This window comes from Geotrypetes seraphini, chromosome 10, assembly GCF_902459505.1.
Source record: "Geotrypetes seraphini chromosome 10, aGeoSer1.1, whole genome shotgun sequence".
Classification (NCBI taxonomy): Eukaryota; Metazoa; Chordata; class Amphibia; order Gymnophiona; family Dermophiidae; genus Geotrypetes; species Geotrypetes seraphini.
Window position 1 is genome coordinate 40449662 of NC_047093.1, and position 22428 is coordinate 40472089.

General features: G+C 43.4%; 1 protein-coding gene across 2 annotated transcripts in view; it reads left to right on the top strand.

The window, feature by feature from the left end:
* PMP22 (peripheral myelin protein 22) overlaps positions 1–8829 on the top strand; it is a 52866-nt gene extending 44037 nt beyond the window's left edge. For both annotated transcript variants that reach the window (XM_033961454.1, XM_033961453.1), the window contains exon 5: positions 7236–8829. In XM_033961454.1, the coding sequence (XP_033817345.1) occupies positions 7236–7405 (170 nt within the window). In that variant the 3' untranslated portion in view covers positions 7406–8829. The remainder of the gene's footprint in view (positions 1–7235) is intronic.
* The last annotated feature ends 13599 nt before the right edge of the window (positions 8830–22428 follow it).

Sequence of the window (22428 nt, forward strand, 5' to 3'; positions counted from 1 at the left end):
GTCAACTACAAGCAGCTGTTGTTGGGCTGTTAATAGGGGAGTAACATGGCAAAATTTATGGGCGTCCATAAGAAACTTGACTGCAGTGTTCTGCACCAGCTAAAGTTAAAGAAGCAGAATTTCTGGAAGGCCGTTACAAGAGGTTGTTTCGGTGAGTATCGGTAAAAAAGTCAAGGTTTTCCCTCAACAAAAGAGCTTTCGGTGTATGGATTCTTCTATGTCCTGCTAGGTACGTAAACTGCCCTATCGCTATAAGAAATTTGTACTCGTTGTTCAATCTTATTGTCCTGACCTATATTATGCGTGCAAATTTGTAACCCATTCTGGGCTCTTAAGGGAGGATGGTTTAAAAAAAAATTGAATAAATAAATAATGTGCAAAATGAAGGTTGAACAATGGAATGAACTTGAGGTTTTGAAGGCCAGCGAGGAATCCAAAACTAGACTTTATATACAGACGATTTCAGGGAAGGAGGGACTCCCAATATACTGGGACAAATAACTGGTATAATACAGTTATCCAGTGTTTCTCAACTCGGTCCTGGAGAACCCCCTTGCCAGTCGGGTTTTCAGGATATTCATAATGAATATGCATGAAAGAAATTTGCATATAATGGAGGCAGTGTGTGCAAATCAAGTTTATGCGTATTCATTGTGGATATCCTGAAAACCTGACTGGCAAAGGGGTACTACAGGACCGAGTTGAGAAACACTGGTCTAGAGAACCAGATTGCTGCGTTGAAGTCTTGGGTTTCATCTCTCTTCCAAGCGGGCAGCATTTGTTGTTTTAGAGTGAGAAAACACTGATTCTGCATTTGCTGCCTAAGCGTAAGGCATCTTGTTTAATGTCCATCGTTTCTCTCCATGCCAAGCATTTTCAACTTTCAAGTTTTTTTTTTAGCCTTGATATACCGCTTTAATTACCAAAGCGGTTTACATTGTACAAAATTTAAAATATAAGTAAAAATAGGGTAATAAAAAGACAAGACTGCACATACTACAAAAGGGAAATGGGTGGGATGCATTGCATAAAGAGAAAGGGAATGTCTGATAATGTGGCCTTTGTCTGAGTCTCATGAGCTATTAATCCTAGGTATAGATCTCGTAGGCATCTTTAAAGAGAGAGGTTTTGAGGCTAGATTTGAAGTTGTTGGAGTTAGTTTCCTGTCTCAAGGCCAAAGGGAGGGTGTTCCTGTTGGTGCCTGTGGTATGGCCTTGTACCGTTCAGTCTAGCCCAAGACAATCCTCCTCACTTCTGCCACATGTGCTATGCAAGTAGGAGGTTTTTGTCTCTGAATGCTAGATGAACTGCATATTTATATTACTTTCCCACTCCTGAATTTCTTTTGAACAAAGGGTTTGCTGTGAAAGGGACATAATTCGGCAAATGATACTGGCTTGTATGTAGGTGGCCCTTGGCTGCTCAGACAGATTTCAGAGCGGCACAAAGCCGCAGTGACATATAGAAGCGTATAGTGCAGCAGATAAGAGCAGAGCTATTGTTTGCACTCATGAACAATGCCGGTTTTGTGCAAGGACCTGAGTGCCAGTGTTGCCATTTTGCGGCAGCGATGTGGATGACACAAGAGATCGTTGAAACTAGAGCAGTGGGAGAAGGTTGTGGCTAGGACATCGGTCGGCAACTCTAGTCCTTGAAAACTGCAGTTGGATCTGAGTTTCTGAATAAAAACAAAGGTGCAAGTGTGGGTTCTTGGCCAAAAATGTGAAGACCAGAATTTCCGAGACCATTGGTTCTGTATCTAGTCCTCAGGGCACACCCAACCAATCAAGTTTTCACAATACATATGCATGAGAGAGATCTGCATGTACTGCCTCCTGGGCATGCAAATCTGTCTCATGCATATTCAACTGTGGATATCCTGAAAATCTGACTGGCCGGGATGAGAAGCACTGACCTAGACCATGGTGAGGAGATAGGAAAAATGCATGTGATGTGCCGCTGGTAAGGCAATGAGGGAAGAACAAGTGTGCAACAAGAATTGCGGATGGTTATCCCCCCCCCCCAACGTATATCCGAGCCTTCCTTCGCTCGTGTAGTCATGTGCTTATCATTCCTTTTACTTTTGAACTAAAGTTCCAATATTCATTTTTCATCCTATCGACTTGAAAGGTATACTTTTTTGCGCAGGTTGGTGAATGAACTGCTTGCCCTGGATTGGTAGCGTGGAATGTTGCTGTTCTTTGGGTTTTGGCCAGTTACTAGGGACTTGGATTGGCCATCGTGAAAACGGGCTACTGGGCTTGATGGACCATTGGTCCGACCCAGTAAGGCTGTTATGTTCTGAATTCTCCCTTTGGTGTGAACTCTTTCTGGCCGACATTCAGCAATAGAAGAAAACATAAAGGAAATAAGATGATCCCTTTTTTTGTTGGACTAAATGCATTTTTTGATTAACGTTCGGAGGTAACCCTTCTTCAGATCAGAAATAAGCAAATATTGACAAATGTCAATACATATAAGGGAAACATGAAAGCGTTCCAATGGCAGTGGCACAGGAAGAGGGAGGGATGAGAAACAAGAAGGGCTGGGTGGATGAGACAGAGAGAGAGAAGGACGATATTCAAAATCGTTTAACCAGCTAGGCATGGGATCCTGGCCAGTTACATAGCGTTGTAGGGCTGGACTCTGTGGTACATGCTGCAACATGTAGGACCTAAGTCTGAATCCCAGCCCAGCCCAGTTGGGAGGGAATTTGTCATTGTGCCAAAAGAGGCTGAATTTGGGGCCGTTAATGTTTTTTAGTGTTTGCTTACTGATGTGTTTGTTTCAATGATTATCCAGCCAATATTCAGTGGTCCTTAGCCAACTGGAAATGGCTCCTAGCTGGCTTATTACAGCTTAGCTGGCTATCTGCCAATATTCAACGGCTGGCTGGCTAAGGCATGCGGCCAGATAGACCCACCCGAAAAGCAGGCCTGTCTTTGGCCATTATGTGTATTAAAGTTTGGTATCTCGCAATTTACAATAGATCAATGCAGCTTACAAAATCATTCAAATAAAACCAGGAAAAGAATGCCATAATCAATAGGAAAGGCCTAACCTTAATATAAATAGAAAAAAAAACCCACCTTTTTTTATATGGTCTCCATCAACAAACTGAAAATTAAGTCAAATTAAATGCCAAACTGAAAAAGTGAGAACATAAGAATTGCCGCTGCTGGGTCAGACCAGTGGTCCATCGTGCCCAGCAGTCCGCTCGCGCGGAGGCCCTTAGGTCAAAGACCAGTGCCCTATTTGAGTCTAGCCTTATCCAACCTTGTCTTGAATCCCTGAAGGGTGCCTTCCTCTATAACAGCTTCCGGAAGAGCGTTCCAGATTTCTACCACTCTCTGGGTGAAGAAGAACTTCCTTATGTTTGTACGGAATCTTTTCTCTTCTAACTTTAGCGAGTGCCCTCTGGTTTTCTTCACCTTGGAGAGGGTGAACAGTCTCTCTTTCTCTACTAAGCCAATTCCCTTCAATATCTTGAATGTTTCGATCATATCCCCTCTCAAGGGAGAAGAGGCCCAGTTTCTCTAGCCTCTCGTTGTACGGCAACTCCCCTAGTCCCTTGACCATTTTTGTCGCTCTTCTCTGGACCCTTTCGAGTAGTAGTTTTGAAAAGAGACTAACCCCCCCTCTTTTACTAAGGTGCGCTAGCCGATTAGCGTGCGCTAATCGATTTAGCATGCGCTAAATGCTAACACGTGCATGTTAGTCTATGGATGCGTTAGCGTTTAGCACGTGCTAATTAGATTAGCGCACCTTAGTAAAAGAGGGGGTAAGGGGTCTTTTTACCAAGGTGCGCTAAATGCTAATGCGTGCTAACGCGTCCATAGGATATAATGGATACGTTAGCATGCGTTAGCATTTAGCGTGCGCTAAGATGCACTAATGCACCTTAGTAAAAAGACCCCTTAAATTTAGGAAATGAAAATTCACTATGAATAACTTGTGGAAGATTATTCCATAAAAATGGAGATAAAAAGAAAAATGCAGAATTATGAGTTTTACTAAACACTTTCAGTTCTCACTGAGAGTTCCTTGACAAGTGTCTTTAGAGTTTGGCTGTCGGTACTTCTTTCAGTACATTCCTAAAGGTCTTTTTCAAGACTACCTGAAATAGAGATACCACTGAAATATCCTGTTATCAGTTTGGTATGTCCCCTGAGGAAGGCAGTGTTCTGCCGAAACCAGGATCCTAGTGGGGAATCCCTTGTGTTGTATTGTGACATCGGCTTTGCCTTTCTTTCATTTTGCTTCTCAAATTATGAGTTGATTCATAATGATCCAACTCTCCACTGAACTATCGAGCAAATCACTCTGGATGAAAGAATGAAAGAAATGAACTAGCACGCCATACTCGTGTTGGGTGGTAAGTAGAAGTCCTGCATGCCAGCAGCGTGCCTGATTTTAAGGCCAAATGGGATAGACACGTGGGATCTATTCACAGAGAAAGGTAGGGGAGGGTCATTGGGGTGGGCAGACTGGATGGGCCGTGGCCCTTATCTGCCGTATGTTTCTATGCCCTGAGGAAGCAGCTTTTGTGCCGTGAAATGTTGGCTTGGATTGTATGGACTAATGTACCAATAGGAGTGAAATGTGACTTTTTTTTAGTACCGTTTTCAGGTTTTTCAGTTATCCTCAATTGTTCAGAAGATTTTTTTTTTGTGACCAGTATTTGGCAATAATCACTTGGATGAAAGTTTTTTTATGCCGATGATGTGGGTGGTGGAGATTGAGCTTGCATATGCTCACCAATAACCTGAGACCTTTTTTCTTTAATCCAGAGTGATTTGCTCGGTAGTTCAGTGGAGAGTTGGATTTTTGTAGATTGATTTATTTCCTCCACTCCTCAAATTTTGGATTGTATGTGATTGATTCATAATTGAAAATTTTTAAGTTTACTCAAAAAAATCTCATAAATATCTAGACCCAAAGAGAGCAAACTGATACAATATATTCCAATTACTCAGATCTCATACACCCTGGACATTATTCGAATTTCTTTCATGCTCATTACTGGGGTGGTGTATTCATCATTGGTCTGATATACAGTACATTGATTTCTAGCTGTGTGACAGATAGTTGTGTGCATTCAAAAAGATGTATGTAAGAAGAAGCTCTTAACTTACCCCTAAAGTTAAGTACACCAAAAGGTTGTGTAACTTGGCCAAGTACACCAAAAGGTTGTGTATGCCCAAAAGGTTTTCAGTTTGTTTTCAGCTTTTTCCAAAACATTTCCTGGTTGTGGGGTATGTTTTTAGTTTGTTTCATTTGACTAACGTTTGTTTTTGTCTGTGAATTAAAACCTTTTAGTGCATGCAGATCAATTGTACACATGTTAATTCATAGAAATACATGCACTAAATTCATGTAATTCATAGAAATGCATGTACAAAATTTTTAAGATGCCTAAATGAGCTGTATATGCTCTAATGAATATATATCCCCAGAGTTTATAATGCATATTAGGGAACCTTTTACTAAGTAGCGCTAAAAAGTGGCCTACCCCATCCATGGCACAAGTCTTACTTGTGTGCTAAGCCCACTTTTAGTGCTGTCAGTAAATGGTTAATTTTCCTTTTTCTGCAATAATGGCTATGTGCAAATTTTCCCATTAACACATGAATAGTTACTAATACCTAGTTTGTAGGTGGTGAGGGCTTACACACTAATCCTGTTTCAGGCAAGTCTGGGGACTAGCACCTTCTTACCTGCAAACTCACTTCATCCTACATAACCCCACGCGAGCAACCAGAAACAAAAACATCTTTACATACCCAAAGATTACAGGCTGCAGATACAAATCATTCCTGGATAGAACCTTTAAGTTCCAAGCGAACAGACAGCAAATTTGGCTGAAAAACCACATAAACGAACCCAATCTGACTTACAGCGCATTCCGAAAATCGATCAAAACCGCCCTTTTCGCCAAATTCATTGACTAAAACAGTCCCCTCCCTCACTAGAACTTCCCCCCTGTAATCACCTTTTCTTTCTCTCAAGAAGCTCCTTTCACGTATTAGGTATTCTCTACCCATAGAACTCCAATTAATATGTTAGTACTAAAGTATTCAGGTATTCATTACCCATAGAACGCCAATTAGAACGTAAGTTTCCCATTTAGATTATTGTAAAGTATTTAGACTCATTGTATTGTATTGTATTGTACTGTATGCAGACTCATTGTATTGTATTGTATGCAGAATTATTGTATTGCATTAAGACCTCTTATTATTCGCTGAATGTCCAGCCTTTCTACAATGTTAACCGCCTAGAAGTCGCCTGACTATGGCGGTATAGAAAAATAAAGTTATTATTATTATTATAATCAGTTAGGGCTCCTTTTACAAAGGTGCGCTAGCGCTTTTAGCGCACGCACCGGATTAGTGCACGCTAGCCGAAAAACTACCGCCTGCTCAAGAGGAGGCGGTAGCGGCTAGGGCGCGTGGCATTTTAGTGCGCGCTATTCCGTGCGTTGAGGCCCTAACGCACCTTTGTAAAAGGAGCCTTTAGTGTACTAAAATGTCTAGGCTCTCACCGATGGGCGTAGCTGCGCCTTCTTTCCGCTCCCAAACACGCCCCCAGAGCTAAAAACTAAATTTTTATTTTTAGCACACGGAGAGCGCACGCACTTGCAAAATATATTGCAGGGCTCCTGCATGTGCCCTGTGGTACGTAGATTTTAATCTGTGGTTAGCACACGTTAGTAAGCACACACTTTAGTGAAAAGGGTCCCTTAGTGAATATGTCTAAAATGCTTTCATGCTCTTTTGCTGCTTCCTGGCAACTGTCTCCTGCCCTTGTTGGGAGATAATTGGATAAAAGATCTTGTCCATAGATTTTCCCATTAAAATTTCCCTGAAATCTGCAAATTGTGGTTCCAATCCCAACCCAACATCCAACACTCTCTATACCCTTAGTACTCTCTAATATTCTTCTATTTACCTAATGTTATCTAAAACCACATAATTCACCCTATTCTTATCTCCTAAAGACTTCTACTTCCAGTTGGTAACTCTTTACCCAACGTTTTTTTTTGTTTTTTTTAATTACCTTAAAAATTTTATGTCATCGCTTATTCTATTCTTTCAAATTTTGAATGTAATTCTTGTTTTTAGTTTGAATGTAATCCACCTTGAACCGCAAGGTAATGGTGGAATAGAAATCACTAATGTAATAATATGCATACCATAAGTTTAACCCTTTTCCTCTCTCTTCCTCTTCTCTAGGCTTGTGTGTGATGACCGGGGCGGCGATTTTCACTGCGAGACACACAGAATGGCAGCAGCAGCCCCTCCTACCCTACTCCTATGGCTTTGCCTACATTCTAGCCTGGGTGGCGTTTCCGCTCGCCCTCGTCAGCGGGATAATTTATGTCATCTTAAGGAAGCGCGAATGAGCAGGGGGCCAGGGTGAAAAAAGACCAAGGAATGCCATCTTACTGCCCAGCAAGGGAGGCCAAGACGACGGAGAGAAACCAAACCAAAGGCCTCTTTTATCAAGCCATGGTAGCAAGGGCCGTGCGGCAAACGCAACAGCGACCATTCAATCCCTATGGGCTTCGGCACATTTACCGTGCTGGCCCACACTATTTGGCTTGATAAAAGAGGCCCCAAACCAGACGACAAAGGGGGGTTACTGTATTAATTGAAGATGTATATAGTATCTATGGTTTAAAAACCTATTTATAACACTTTTTACATATATGTACATAGTATTGTGTGCTTTTATGTTTGACCTTGAGCCTTGATTTCAAGCTTCAGAAAAGTTTAATAAGTGCCTAAGTAACTCTCTATACTATAGCTTTATAGTTTTTCACCAAGGGGGCAATTCGATGAAGGTCACTCAAATTTGGGCACTAAAATGCAGGGCACTAAGCGCAAATTCTGTAGTGGCATCTGGGCACCAGCATTTGCGTATTATCATACCAGATAAAAGGCAAGCCTAGCTGTTAGCACATAGAGCTCCTTTGACGAAGGCGCGGTAGTGGTTTAACGCGCGCTAAACCGCGCTAGCTGTTACCGCCTCTTGAGCAGGCGGTAGCTTTTAGGCTAGCGCGGGGGTTAGCGCGTGCTGAAAAGTCACGCGTGCTGAAGCCACTACTGTATAAGGAGCCTATAGTTTATAGCATTCTTTAAGTTATGCGCTTAAGTGCGGGATCTGCCCCCATGTATACATCTCTTGGAATTATGTGCTAGTGTGGGTTTTGCGCTACCCTTATAGATAGAGTACCGCTTAGCGCCCAGACGGCATTGGCACATATGAATGCTACATTCACGTGTTTAAGTGCTAATATTCTGTAATCTGAGGATGCAAATTCACTTACATTTAGACGCTAAGATTATAGAATTAGAGGGAACGTGTATATTTGCTCTTAGCCTAAAAGACCAGTAGCCAAAAATCGACCTGTACCAAAAAAGAACCGAGTACCTTCATTATGCTATTCAAACTGCATGTGTACAACCCGAGCAAGCAAACTGCGTTATTCTGCTTGTGTATAAATAAAGTTGCTGTAAAAAAAAAAAAGAGAGAGAGAAGAAGAAAGGAATTATGGCTGAAAAGTTTGCAATGTGTATCCCCTTTACATGTAGATAAGAAAAAAAAGAAAACCACACTATGTGACATGGTGCTATGTATTTTACCATTCCTTATACTGATAGCTATTTAACCTTCTTAATGGAAATGATAAACCAAACTTAGTAATTTCACATCAAAGTTAGAATGAAACAAAACTCAAGTAATCCTCTAATATGCAATATTCTAACTGAATTTATACCTAACAAGGAATTAGTGACTTGCCAAATATATTCTTTTTTTTTAAAGCATATTTGAGTTTATTTGTGATTAGCAGAACAAAATCTCCAGGGCCACTGGAAGTAGATTGAACTTTGAATCCTCCATGGCTCTTTGTAGAATGACCAGCTGTTTCCAGAAATGGTCTAGGCCTGGTTGGATTTCATTGCCTGCAAAGACTTCTGGTTCTGCTTTCATTATAGAAATGGAACTACAAGTCCCTGCATACAATGGGGTGAAAGCAGGCATGGACCCACCCATTCTGGAAAAAAACAAAATATGAAGGCAGCTGGAGTTCTACCTCCTCCCCTTCTATCTGTGCTTGAAAGGTGGGTCTGGTAATGAAGTGTATTGGCACCAGACCGTCTTAAACTCAGTGCCTTTCTGATGCTAAGACTTAAGGCCTTTTTTTTTTTTGCTTTTATTCCAACTGTGTGAACTAAGAAGCCGGGAAATAAAAGTCAGAATAACATCAGTGTCTGGTTTTCTCAATAAACTTCAAACTAATACTATTCAATGTGAAAAAAAGAAAATGTTCCCAACTTCTAAGGGTTGTAGAAAGTTAAAGGCCGAATGAACTGGGGTTGCCATGACCTGTTGTTAGTTACTAAGAAGACATCTGTTTACAGGGCCAGATTAAAGGGTAGGCCTGTGTTTCAGGCTCAAAGAATTCAGGGGGGCCCAGTGCGATGCCTGCTTCGATGACCTCAGTGTATTTGCCTCCGGGCCTGATTCCCGACGTTCAAGTACTGCCTCCTCCTACCTTCATTATTCAGTGCAGCTGAACGCGAAGTCTTCAAAGGCTGCAAGCAGTGGTTCCTACACGCTGCCTGTGGCTGACCCAGAAGCTTTTCCTCTGAGGAGGTGCTACTTGGATGTCTGGAGCCAGGCCCAGAGATACACTCTTACAGGAGGGGGGACATAGGGGGCAGCGTCATGGGGCCCAGTGTAGAGTGTCTAGGGCCCACCAAAGAATTAATCCTGTTCTGTCTAGAGCCTAAAGGAAAGTAGGATACAGTATAATGGGTCAAATGTGCATTTGTACCTTGGGCGTGATCTCTGATACCAGCCATGGAGCTGATGCACACACTCGCATCTAGGTTGTAAAAGTATACACATAGGAGGAAAGCTGGCATCCCAGAAATACAAAGGATCAGAGTGTGAAATCATTGTACCCATCCAGAGGACACCATCTCACTGATTTGGAGGATGTCACTATGATAGTATTCAGTCAAATAGTAAAATATGCTATTTATTTTGTACAGCTCTATAGTATGTTATAATTTATGCATGCAAATGTGCACTCTGCCCAAACCATCCATTTGAACACCTACCTACAAAGCGCATGCCTTTGAATATTGGTGCATTCTTCCACAAAAGCACATTGCCGGAAACTTCTCACAAATGCGCATAAATGAATAATGACATTTGTGTGCATATTTTCCATTTAAATATAGGTGGAGCCTTATAGAATTAAGCCCTTAATGTTACGCGGCCCACTGACTGTTGAAAATAATTTTTCTCTATAATCCTAAGAGAAACAAGAAAAAGAAGCTATAGCATGCATATATGTTGTATCTTGCCACAAGGGGGCATAAACAGAAATTGGGAGGCCCAGAGGTGGACTGTAGGGGGGTGCAAATATTTCCTTTCAGCTCTTCTCTCCCTTTTAACCCCCCCCCCCGCCCACACCCTGAAAGCAGTGCATGCGAATAGATCTCATGCATATTAATTGGGGAAATCCTGAAAACCTGACTGGATTGTGGCCCTCGAGGAGGGACTTTGACACCCCTGACCTGAATCTGTTCTGCTGCTTCCTTTTTCTCTCCCCTTCTCTTCCCCACTGAATAAGAAGGGGGAGGGTTCACAGGAGAAGAGTGACCGGGTTAAGGAGTAGAATGACTGTTCCTTCTGCTCTGTCCTAGCCTCACCCCTCTCCTCAGACCAGACAGAAGTATAGCTGTGCTCTGTGTGATTCGTCCACTGATGTCTCCTGCCCTGCCTGCGTGGCCATTGCCAATGAGAGGAGTCAGTGGACTGGAAGCAGTTTTTATGCCCTCGCAAATGCACTGCTCGCACAGCCCCTGCTATGAAGCTGCCCTGCAGGCTGTCTGGGAGGAAATGTGCGCTAAAGAAAGAGCTGTTTCTTTACTGCCTGTGTTTGGACCACTGGCAAATAGAGTTGTCAGGGAAAACCCAAGTATACTCATGCACGGTAAACCCCCTGGACTCTGGTCGATTCCTTAGTCTACTTAGTGGAAGAACCAGCCCTGCCTGCCTAGGAAATGTGCAGTGATATGAAAATGTCATTTCCTACATCATACCAGTCTGATAGCAAGTGTGTTGCTGACTTCCTGTGCATTCATTTAGGGAGATGAGGTTGGGCAGTTTCCAGTCAGCCAGTAGGGCTAGGTAAATAGGTACTTTCCCAAGTAACTTCTTGTTTTTTTTTTTTTTTAAGTTACCCCTAACATGACAATGGCAGTAACACGTCTGATTTTACCTTATAACTGATAAGTCCCACTAACCCCCTCCCCCATGCAAAGTCATTAAAACAGACAACTAGTGGATGAACACCACTACCTCTGGTACTGTCTGATCCCTTCTCCAGGCTTGTATTGAATCCTCCACTTGGTTAGGGTTAGCATATTAAAAAAAGAAAGAAAACCCCGGACACATAACACTGCTCTGTTCCGCCTCCAGCCTTGCCCCGTTCTGCCCCAGCCCTGCCCAGTTCCGCCCTCCAGCCCTGCCCCCAAAAAGCCGCCTGTCTTTGCTATGAGCTCCAGCTGCATCTGGAAGGCGTGGTGGATGCGTGTGACATTATCCGCGCATGCTCAGCGGCCCTCCAGATATGGCTGGAGCTTCTAGGGGGCTTTCTAAAACCCAGACAAATGCCGGGTTTTGTAAAGTCCGTCCAGGAGCCCAAATAGTCCTCTAAAAAGAGGAAATGTCCGGGTTTTCCTGGACATCTGGTAACCCTAGGCAAAGTGGTTTCTCAGTGGTGTAGCGAGGGTGAGAGGTGCCAGGGGCTGTGGCGTCCCTCCCCACCCTCGTCTCCACCCCCTCGCACCTTCCCTGCCCCCCACACCATGCACGCCCCCTTCCCTTCCCCGCACCTCTAGTTCACTGTGCAAGTAACGACTTCATCGTGCTCTTTGCAACCGTATCAGCTCTTCCTCTACTGTCACTTCCTGTGCACAGCACCCAGATGTGACATCAGGAGCCGACACAGTCGCAAGGAGCACGTTGAAGTTGTTGTTCACGGCAGTGAACAACTAAAGGTATGGGGAGAGGGAAAGGGGGGGGCGTGTATGGCAAGAGAAAGAATGGGAAGAGGCGGGGCGGAGAGAAGGAGGGGTGCCGGTGTCCACACCATGACGGCGCCTGGGGAGGACCCACCCCACCCCCCTCTTACTGCACCGCTGGTCTCACTCAATGGCAAACCATTTCTGTTTCCTGCCAAGAAAACCACATGGAGGGGGGTTGTACCTTTAAGCCTAACCAACAGTGACACACATCTGGTTCTGTATCATTTCAGTTATCATATTGCACTAAACAATTAAATTTTTTTAAAAAATTTTAATGTTTGTCATCATGCTATGATTGTAAAAGTTTCAACATTTTGGGTTTTTTATTTTTTATAGATATATATATTTGGTTTTGCTTGTTAATATAACACCATCTTCCTCTCTCTCTTTCCCGCCCTCCCTACCCTTTCCTTAAACAAAGCTGTGGACTCTAGGCTGAAATCTGAGCTCTAATAGCTACCAGATGTGTGACCCCTAGCCCTTGCTTCCCATGTGCCTCTACATGAACTGTATAATCCATTTCTGTCTATGTTGGCTATTTCCTCGTGCTCATAACTGGAATTGTTACAGCGTACGCTCATTATAACTTGTGCAGAGGAATAACCTAATGGTTAAGCTCTAAGAAAGCTGGGTTCAAATCCCACTGTGGCTCTTTGTGCTCTTGGGAAAGTCACTTACATTGCTTCAAGTACATGATAAAAGGCCATTTTACTAAAGTGCATTAAGCAGTTAAGGGGTAATTTGATGTAAAAAATATATATATATATATATATATATATCATTTTATTTTTTGGGATTTTATTAACTGCCTTTGTCATGAAGAGATTCACCCAAAGCGGTTTACAATACACTGAATAGTAATCGGGTAGTCCTAAATATTTTCCCCATCTGTCCTGGCAGGATCTGAATCTAACTGTGGTTAAGTGACTTCCCCAGAGTCACAAGGAGCAGGCTGCAATTGAACGTACAACCTCGGGGTGCTGAGGCAGCACCTCTAACCATTGTACAGAGAAACCCACAAATCCTTTCGAGGACAGGTCCAGGGGTCCGGACGGCTTTCTAAAACCCAGCACTTTGTCCGGGTTTTGAAAAGCTTTAAAGAAATCAATGTCAGGCACATGCACGGATATCCTCCTGCCTGAAAAGAGCAGGCAGCGGGGGGTGGGGCTCGGGTAGGGGTAGGGTTGGGTTGGGTGCAGGGTTGGAGCGTTAAAGGGCGGGCATGGGTGGGAACTGGGCGGGGCTGGGTCTAGGGGGTCCGGATTTTCCGACTGGCGTCTAAAAAATTGGCACCGATCAGAACAGCGCTTAACACGATTCTATAAAAGGCCCTCACTATATATATAAAATCATGCTTAGCATCCGTAGGCATGCCTAATATTTAGATGCACCCATTAGGCCAATGAAAACCAGGCCTAAATATCTGTGCCTAAGTTGTGCACAGATCAGGCGTATTCTACAACAGTGCACGATGGACCACTGGTCTGACCCAGCAGCGGCAATTCTTATGTCCTTAATGCCCGTGATCCTCCCATGTTCCTCCCTTGGCCTCCCTTTTGAGATTTGTGCAATAGAATCTACATGCACCGCTTTATAGAATACGATTAGAAAGTTTGTGCGCTTAACTTCCAATTCATGCAAATTATTACTCGTTAATTGCCACCTATCGGCGCTGATTAAATTGTGCATGCAAATTGGCAGTGTGCATCAATTTGTACAAGCGAGTTTGATTGCACTTTACAGAATCCGGCCCATAATGTTTGCATAAATGACCAGAATACAGGTGTAACACAGATATCCTTGACAACATGCAGTCTATGGGTGGGCATACAATAGGTAGAGATTGGGCAGGGCAAATGTGTGCATATAGCATGTAGAATACTATAAGTTACATGTGTAACCCTGATATGTACAGCTTAGAAAAATCTGCATTTAGCCCACAGCTGGTAATAAATCTACCTTAAAGTAAGGTTACAAGATTTCATTTGGTAAAAAAAAGAGGACATGTGGCCCCACCCTGTTCCACACCAGCCCTGCCCCACTCCACCCCCCCCCCCAGCCACGCCTCATTCCATCCACAACTCTTCCCCCTACTCAAACTTCATCTCTTCTTCCCTGAGCATGAGGCCGCGTCTGGAGGGACCCCAAATGCGCGGATACAATATGATGACATCACGTCACATCCGTGCATGTTCAGAGGAACCCCCAGATGCAGCCCCGAGCTCGGGGCCTTCCAGGGCAGGACAAACTGCTGCGTTTTGGAAATTCCCCTGGACACCTGGACAGTCCTCTAAAAAGAGGACATGTCTGGATTTTCCCAGACATCTGGTAGTGGTAACCCTATGTTAAAGCCATGAGGGTCATAACTTACATTTCAACCAGGGCTTCTGTTCATAGATATTTAGAAAGTGTAAACTGTTTCCAAAGAACTAGGGGCCTGATATTCAGCACCATTTAGATGGCTGAAAATGGTTCCTGGCTGGCTAAATAGCACATAGCCAGCTGTCCCACGATATTCAGTGTGAGATAGATGTCTATCTTCTGCTGAAATCTTGCTTAGTGGATTGGATAGTGACTGGCTACGTCTCATGACATAGCCAGTCACCACCAATATTCAGTGGCTTGCCAGATAACTTCGCCGGCCAGATAGAGCCACCCAAAAAGGTGGTCTATCCTTGTCCTTTGTGTCTCAACCAACTAGCCACTGAAAATTAGTCTAGCTGGCTTTGTCTCGACCGGCCAAAACTAGACCGGAAATTCAATGTCGGTTGCCAGATATGGTACTGGATTTTAATTTTCAGTTTCATCACGGACCGTGGGAGATCCACGGCCATCTCCCACCGTCAATATCAGGAGGTAGGAGTACTCTGAGGGTACAAAACACTCACTGCCCGATATTCAGTGCTATTTAGCCGTCTGAGAATGGTTCCTGGATGGCTAAATAGTGCTAAGCTGACTAATCGCTAATATTCAATGGGAGATAGCTGGCTATCTCCCGCTGAATATCCTGCTCAGCGGCTATGTCACATGATATAGCCAAAAGAGACAAACGAGTTCTAAGAGTGGTATTCTGACTTTAAAGTGTGAAACAGGGTAACAAACTCTCAATGAATAATCATATAATTAAATAAAATATTATAATTATGAAACAGGATATCCTCAGTGTGAAGGACTAGCGAGGTATTTTTTGCTTTAATTCTATGTACTTGTGTGATTTAGTAATTACTCACTTCACTATTTTTCACCAGTTTTGGTTGGGCACACGTGAGATATTCAATGATGGGGTGCAGATAGGGGCTTGTTGTCTCTTGCCTTGGTGTGTTAAGCGCTGGAGGTTCTCCTCCCCTCGCTAATCCTTCACACCGAGGATATCCCGTTTCATAATTATAATATTTTATTCATTTATATGATTATTCATTGAGAGTTTGTCACCCTGTTTCGCACTTTAAAGTCAGAATGTCACTATTAGAACTCGGTGACTACACTGCCTTTCAGTTTGTCTCTTTTTTGCCAGTTCCTCTGGCAGTTTTCTTTTTTGGAGTTTTTTCTTGTTCTGCATGATATAGCCAGTCTGTGCCAACATTCATTGGCTGACCGGCTAAGTGTAGCGGCCAGAAAGACCTGCCTAAATAGCATAACTATCTTTAGCCGTTATGATTCAGCCGGTCAGCTGAATATCAGCTTGGCCTTCTATATCAAACGTGGCTAAAAATAGGCCAGAGATTCAATGCCAGCCACTGGCCAAGGGATGAAAATCGGCCCCCCTCAGTGTTTACCGGGATTTGTCTGGGTTTTGGAAAGCCCCGAAGAGCTCCAGCCACATCTGGAGGGCCTCTGAGCATGTACGGATGATGTCACACTCATCCGCTCATGATCCAGGCTCTCCAGACGTGGCTGGAACTTTTTGGGGAAGAGAGAAGGCTGTGTGGGGGTGGGGCTGGGGGGCAGAACAGGGCTGGGTTGGAGGCTGAATGGGGTGGGACTGGGAGACAGAATTGGGTGGGGCAGGAGTAGAAATGTGCAGGGCTGGAGGCTGAACGGGTCATATGTCCAGGGTTTTGCTGAAGAAAATGTGGTAACCTTAACTATTCCACTGCTGTCCAAAATGGGGGGGGGGGGGGTGGGGGCATGACCTGGACTGGCACTGCTGCCAGAACCTGCCCAGTTTTACACCCAAAACAATGGAGGGCCATGACTTACCCAAGCCACAAGGAGCTGCTTAGGAATCTGAATCTAGGCCCTCTGGTTCCCAGCCTACTGCTCTTACTATTGGGCTAATCCTCCATTCCGACTTGGAAGAAAATGTTCATAAACTTCCTTATTATAATCTCTATTTCATATTTATTTAACGGCACATACTGCTTCAACTTGTGATAGGTAGGATACAAACAGTGGTGTAGTAAGGGGGGGGAGAGGGGGAACACCCTGGGTGCTGCACCGGCACCCATCCTCCTCACCCCCCCCCCCCACTCTGCTCTTTCCGCACCCCTTCCCTTTCCCTATACCTCTTTAATGTTCCGGGCTTGAGCAGCAACCCCAAACTCACACCAACGTCGGCTCTTTCTCTGACGTCACTTTTGGACCTGCACTTAGGAAGTGACGTCAGAGGAAGAGCCGATGCTGCAGGTTGGGGTTGCTGCTCGTGCCAGGAACATTAAAGAGGTACAGGGGAAGGGGAGGGGTGCTTGTGTATATGGCAGGAGGGGGCGGGGAAGGAATGGATGGGGGTGGGGAGGGGGAAAAGAGGGCAGGGGCACTACCGTCTTGGGCGCCTCTCACCCTCGCTATGCCACTGGATACAAATGTTATAAATAAATCATTAAGAAGCCCTTTAACTAAAGCTTAGCATGCATTAACGGACCTCACTCAAGAAGGACATGGTACTACTCGAGAGGGTCAAGAGAAGAGCCACTAAAATGTTTAAGGGGCTGGAGGAGTTGCCGTACAGTGAGAGGGCCTCTTCTCCATGGAAAAGAGGAGACCGAGAGGGGACATGATCGAAACATTCAAGATAATGAAGGGAATAGACTTAGTAGATAAAGACAGGTTGTTCACCCTCTCCAAGGTAGAGAGAACGAGAGGGCACTCTCTAAAGTTAAAAGGGGATAGATTCCGTACAAAGGTAAGGAAGTTCTTCTTCACCCAGAGAGTGGTAGAAAACTGGAACGCTCTTCCGGAGGCTGTTATAGGGGAAAACACCCTCCAGGGATTCAAGACAAAGTTAGACAACTTCCTGCTGAACCAGAACGTACGCAGTAAGGCTAGTCTCAGGGCGCTGGTCTTTGACCTAAGGGCCGCCACGTGAGCGGACTGCTGGGCACAATGGACCACTGGTCTGACCCAGCAGTGGCAATTCTTATGTTCTTATTAGCACACACTATTGGCCGGATTCTGTAACTGGCGTCGATATCAGTTGCAGCCTTAAAAGCGGATGCTGATTGCATGTCAATCAGTCATCAGCATTGGTTTCAGAATCGTGCCTACAGGAAAGATAGGCACTAGAAGTGTAGACCGGGGCACTGACCATGCCTACTTTGGCACTCATCGTTCCATTTTCCAGATCATTTATAAACATGTTAAATAGCACCGGTCCCAGTACAGATCCCTGTGGCACTCCACTATTTACCTTCCTCCATTGAGAAAAATGGCTATTTAATACTACCCTCTGTTTTCTGTCCAATAACCAATTCCTAATCCACAACGAAGCATTGCCTCCTATCCCATGACTCTATAATTTTCTCTCATGAGGAACTTTGTCAAAAGCTTTCTGAAAATTTACATACACTGCGTTAACCTGCTCACCTTTATCCACATGTTTATTCACACCTTCAAATAAATACAGCAAATTAGTGAGGCAAGATCTCCTTTGACTGATCTCATGCTGACTCTGTCCCATTAAACCATGTTTGTCTACGTGTTCCATAATTTTATTTTTTATAATGGTTTCAACTATTTTTCCCAGTACCGAAGTTAGGCTCAGTGGTCTGTAATTTCCCAGATTACCCCTGGAACCTGTTTTAAAAATTGGTATAACATTAGCCACCCTCCAATCTTCAGGTACTACAGATCATTTTAGTGATAGATTAGAGATCACTAACCACAGATTAGCAATTTAATGTTTGAGTTCTTTCAGTACCTTGGGATGTATACCATCCAGTCCAGGTGATTTATCATTCTTGTTGATTTGGCTCAATATGTCTTCCAAGTTTACCGAGATTTCTTTCAGTTCTTCCATATCATCACCCTTGAAAACCAGTTCCAGTTTACATGTAGGTAGATCTTTTACATCTTCTTCTGTAAAGACCGAAGTGAAAAATTCATTCAGTCTCTCCGCTATGGCCTTATCCTCCCTAAGTGCCCCTTTTTCTCCTTGACGATCCAATAGTCAAATGATTCCCTCACAGGATATTATGAGTTTTTGCCTCTTTGGCAAGTTTCTCTCCATATTCTGTTATAGCTTTCTTTATCAATGCTATGTATTTAACTTGCCAGTGCCAATGTTACTTCTTATTTCATTCATTTGGATCCTTTTTCCATTCTTTGAAGGATGTTCTTTTGGCTCTAATAGCCTTTTTCATTTCACCTTTTAACTATGCTGGCTCTCGTTTGTTCTTCTTTCCACCTTAGTTAATATATAGAATACATCTGATCTGGGCTTCCATGATGGTATTTTTAAATAATGTCCATGCCCATGCCCAGGGCAGGATTAACCAATAGGCCAAGTAGGCATGTGCCTAGGGCCCGAAATGGTCAGGGGGGCCCGATGAAGGAAGGCATTAACATTGTTTTTTCTAAACGGCGATGGGCCCCTCCAGCATTGATCGGCAACACAGCCCCCTCCCCCATCGATGGAAAGTAAGACAAGCAAGCAACGCGGATAAGAAAGGCAATGGGAACTGTAATTGTGCAAGCGGTGCTGCTTGCCCAAAGCTTCCCTCTGATGCAGCTTCCTGTTTCCGCCTGGGTACATGGTGGGGTGGGGCGGGGCAGGGGGGCCCAGTGAACTTGTGTGCCTAGGGGCCCTCGATGCATTAATCCTGCCCTGTCCTTGCCTGATTTAAAGTTCTAAGCTTAGCCGCTGATCATTTTAGATTCTTCTTAACAAATGTCCTCATTTTATCAAAGTCACCCTTTTGAAAATTAAATGCTACTATAGTATATTTCTTTAGCGATGTCACTTCAGATTTTAGCTCAAATTTGAGCATGTTATGATCATTACTGTTTCCCAGTAGACCCAACACCGTTACCTTCATACTATGCCCTGCATTCCATTAATGGCCTCTTTTACAAAGCCGCGCTAGCGGCTGCACTGCGCTAACGGCTCCGAAGCCCATAGAGATTTAAAGGGCTTCGGGGCTGTTGCCACGCGGCTTTGTAAAACAGGTCCTAAATCTAAAGACTTGAATCTATGTTATTAAAACCAACCTACACTCTCATTTTAAAGGTTTCTTGCAAGAAAGGAACAAAAACAGTTGGTTGATTAGGTTCTACACACACATGATAATAAAGAGGGAAATGAAACAGATGTGCTATGAGATTTTTCCCAGGCATTGAATAATTGAAAATTCTTAGAACATCTGGCTTTCTTCACTGCAGCTTTAAAGTTGCCTTAAATATGGCACATCACTGTCCTCATGTGGTTGACTGGCAGTAGTACATGTGAGCTAGAGAATCATCAGTGTAATGTGACTGGTGAGGGACATATTGTCATCAGCACTCCAGCACTGGAAAGTTTTTATGGTGATGATATGAAGATAGAATGGCATATAGTAATTCCCCTGCCAATTATTGATTTAACCAGAAATGTGTGGGCGAGGGATACAATCAGAAACTGCTTCCACAAACTTCAAATGATTAGGTCCCTTTCTAGCTTCCTGGAGCCCTCTTCCTTAAACATCTTAATACATTCGTTAGCAATCTCCAAAATCAATTATTGCAATTCTCTCTATAAGGGAATATTGTACGAGGAAATTAGACGGCTTCAACTCATTCAAAATACCTCAATCAAAATCATCACCAATTCCAAGAAATATGATCACGTCACCCCTCTGCTTAAAAACGCCCATTGGCTTCCTGTCCCTCACCGAATTACTTTCAAAATTGCTCTACTCACTTTTAAAACACTTAAATCTAGACAACCTGCCTTCGTTGATAAATTACTCATTCCGCATGCCCCCCCTCTAGAACTTTTAGATCTTCCTTCCAAAATTTACTCTTTGTCCCCTCCCTTAAGACTTTCCATACTCACCTTACAACTTCATTCGCTGTTGCACTTCTCCCTCCGTATTCGCGAATTCCATATCTATGGATTTGGTTATTCGCAATTTTTGACCAGAAAATTTGTTTTCATTTTATGGGCTATTTTTAGCCCTGTAAGCCCCCCCCCCCTTAAGCCTTACCTGGTGGTCTAGCGGGTTTCCAGACAGGAGTGATCTTCCCACGCTCCTGCCCCGTGCAGATCACTCATAGGAAATGGCTCGAGAGAGTACGGGAGCTCAAGGTAGCCATTTCCTGTGAGCGGTCTGCACGGGGCAGGAGCGTGGGAAGATCGCTCCTGTCTGAAAACCCGCTAGACCACCAGGTAAGGCTTAAGGGAGGTTTTCGGGGCTTAAAATAGCCGGGGGAAGCGGGGGATAAGGGTAGAACCGGCCCGAATATTATTCGCGTTTTTTTCATATTTGTGGGCCGGCTCTGCCCCACGAATACAGAGAAGGAAGTGTACTGCTCCCCTTATCTGGAACTCCCTGCCCTCCCATCTCAGGGAGGATTTGAATGTAGATAAATTCAAAGGAGCTTTAAAAAGCTTCTTATAAAGAGATGCTTTTGAACATTGATACTGTTCTCTTTCACGGACTCTGTAAAGGCAGCTTTGAATTATATTTTCCCCCTCCCTTTTGTTCTTTTCTTCATTGTCTTCTTTTCTGACTTTATTGTAGTTCATCTCTACTCCTTTTGTTCCTCGTTCGTCTGTTTGTTTGTTTTTGTCTATGTTTTTGGTTTTGTTGATTATTTTAAATCTGTAAATCCCCTTTTTTTAACATTATTGTATATCACCTAGAACAGTGGTCTCAAACTTGTGGCCTGGGGCCACATGCGGCCCGCCAGGTACTATTTTGAGGCCCTCGGTATGTTTATCATAATCACAAAAGTAAAATAATAAAAAAAAATGATTATATGTCTCTAACTATAAGACTTAGCCAAAAGGAAAGATTTATAAACTATAAAGACTTTTACCTCATGCAATATTGTCATTTCTTTAATAAGACATTAACTATTTTTTTCTGAGGCCCTCCAAGTACCTACAAATCCAAAATGTGGCCCTGCAAAGGATTTGAGTTTGAGACCACTGGCCTATAGGAAGAGGAGATGGAAATGTTAAGAGTCTTAGCCAATAGGGAGAGGAGGAGAGAGTGGATGCTGTGAATGGGCCATTTGGCCTTTATCTGCCATCATGTTACTATGTTTCCATAACTTTAAAGTTCTATGACATCACAAGAACTTTAAAGTTCTATGACATGCAGGTGTAAAGGGCTTTAGCCTATAGCAGTGGTCTCAAACTAGCAGCCCGCCAGGTACTATTTTGAGGCACTTGATATGTTTATCATAATCACAAAAGTAAAATAAAACAGTTTCTTGATCATATGTCTCTTTAGCTATAAATGACAATATTATTATTAAGACGTAGCCAAAAGGAAAGATTTATAAACCATAAAGAGTTTTACCTCATGCAAAATTGTCATTTCTTTAATAACAGTAACTATTTTTTCTGAGGCCCTCCAAGTACCTACAAATCCAAAATGTGGCCCTGCAAAGGGTTTGAGTTGAGACCACTGACCTAGAACAATACAAGGCGATCAATCAAATTTTTAATAAACCTTGAAACCTCTCCTGTCATCTCAAAAAAATACGGCGTAAGAAGATGTTTGAGGCCACCTTCGAATACCAAACTCCCCACATTTGTTACAAACTGCCGGTACAACTAAGACAACCCACCACATCCCTTGACTTCAGGAAGAAACTAAAGACATGCCTCTTCTCCCTATAACCACTCTCTCATCCTCACCCCTTCCTCCCAACAATCATCATCCTCTCTAAAAATGTAACTTCAAAACTTGATCTAACTCTTACTGTAAACCGTATACATTCCATGCAGAGAACTGCGGTATAAGACACTGTATTGTATTGTGATCGAATGAGGTTTTAAATTCATTAATGGACCTCACTAGTAAGTAAATCTACCTGGCACTAGGAGTATGTGTGAAAGAGGTAGGAGTAGGGTTACCATATGGCTCCAGAAATAGAGGACAGATTGAGACAT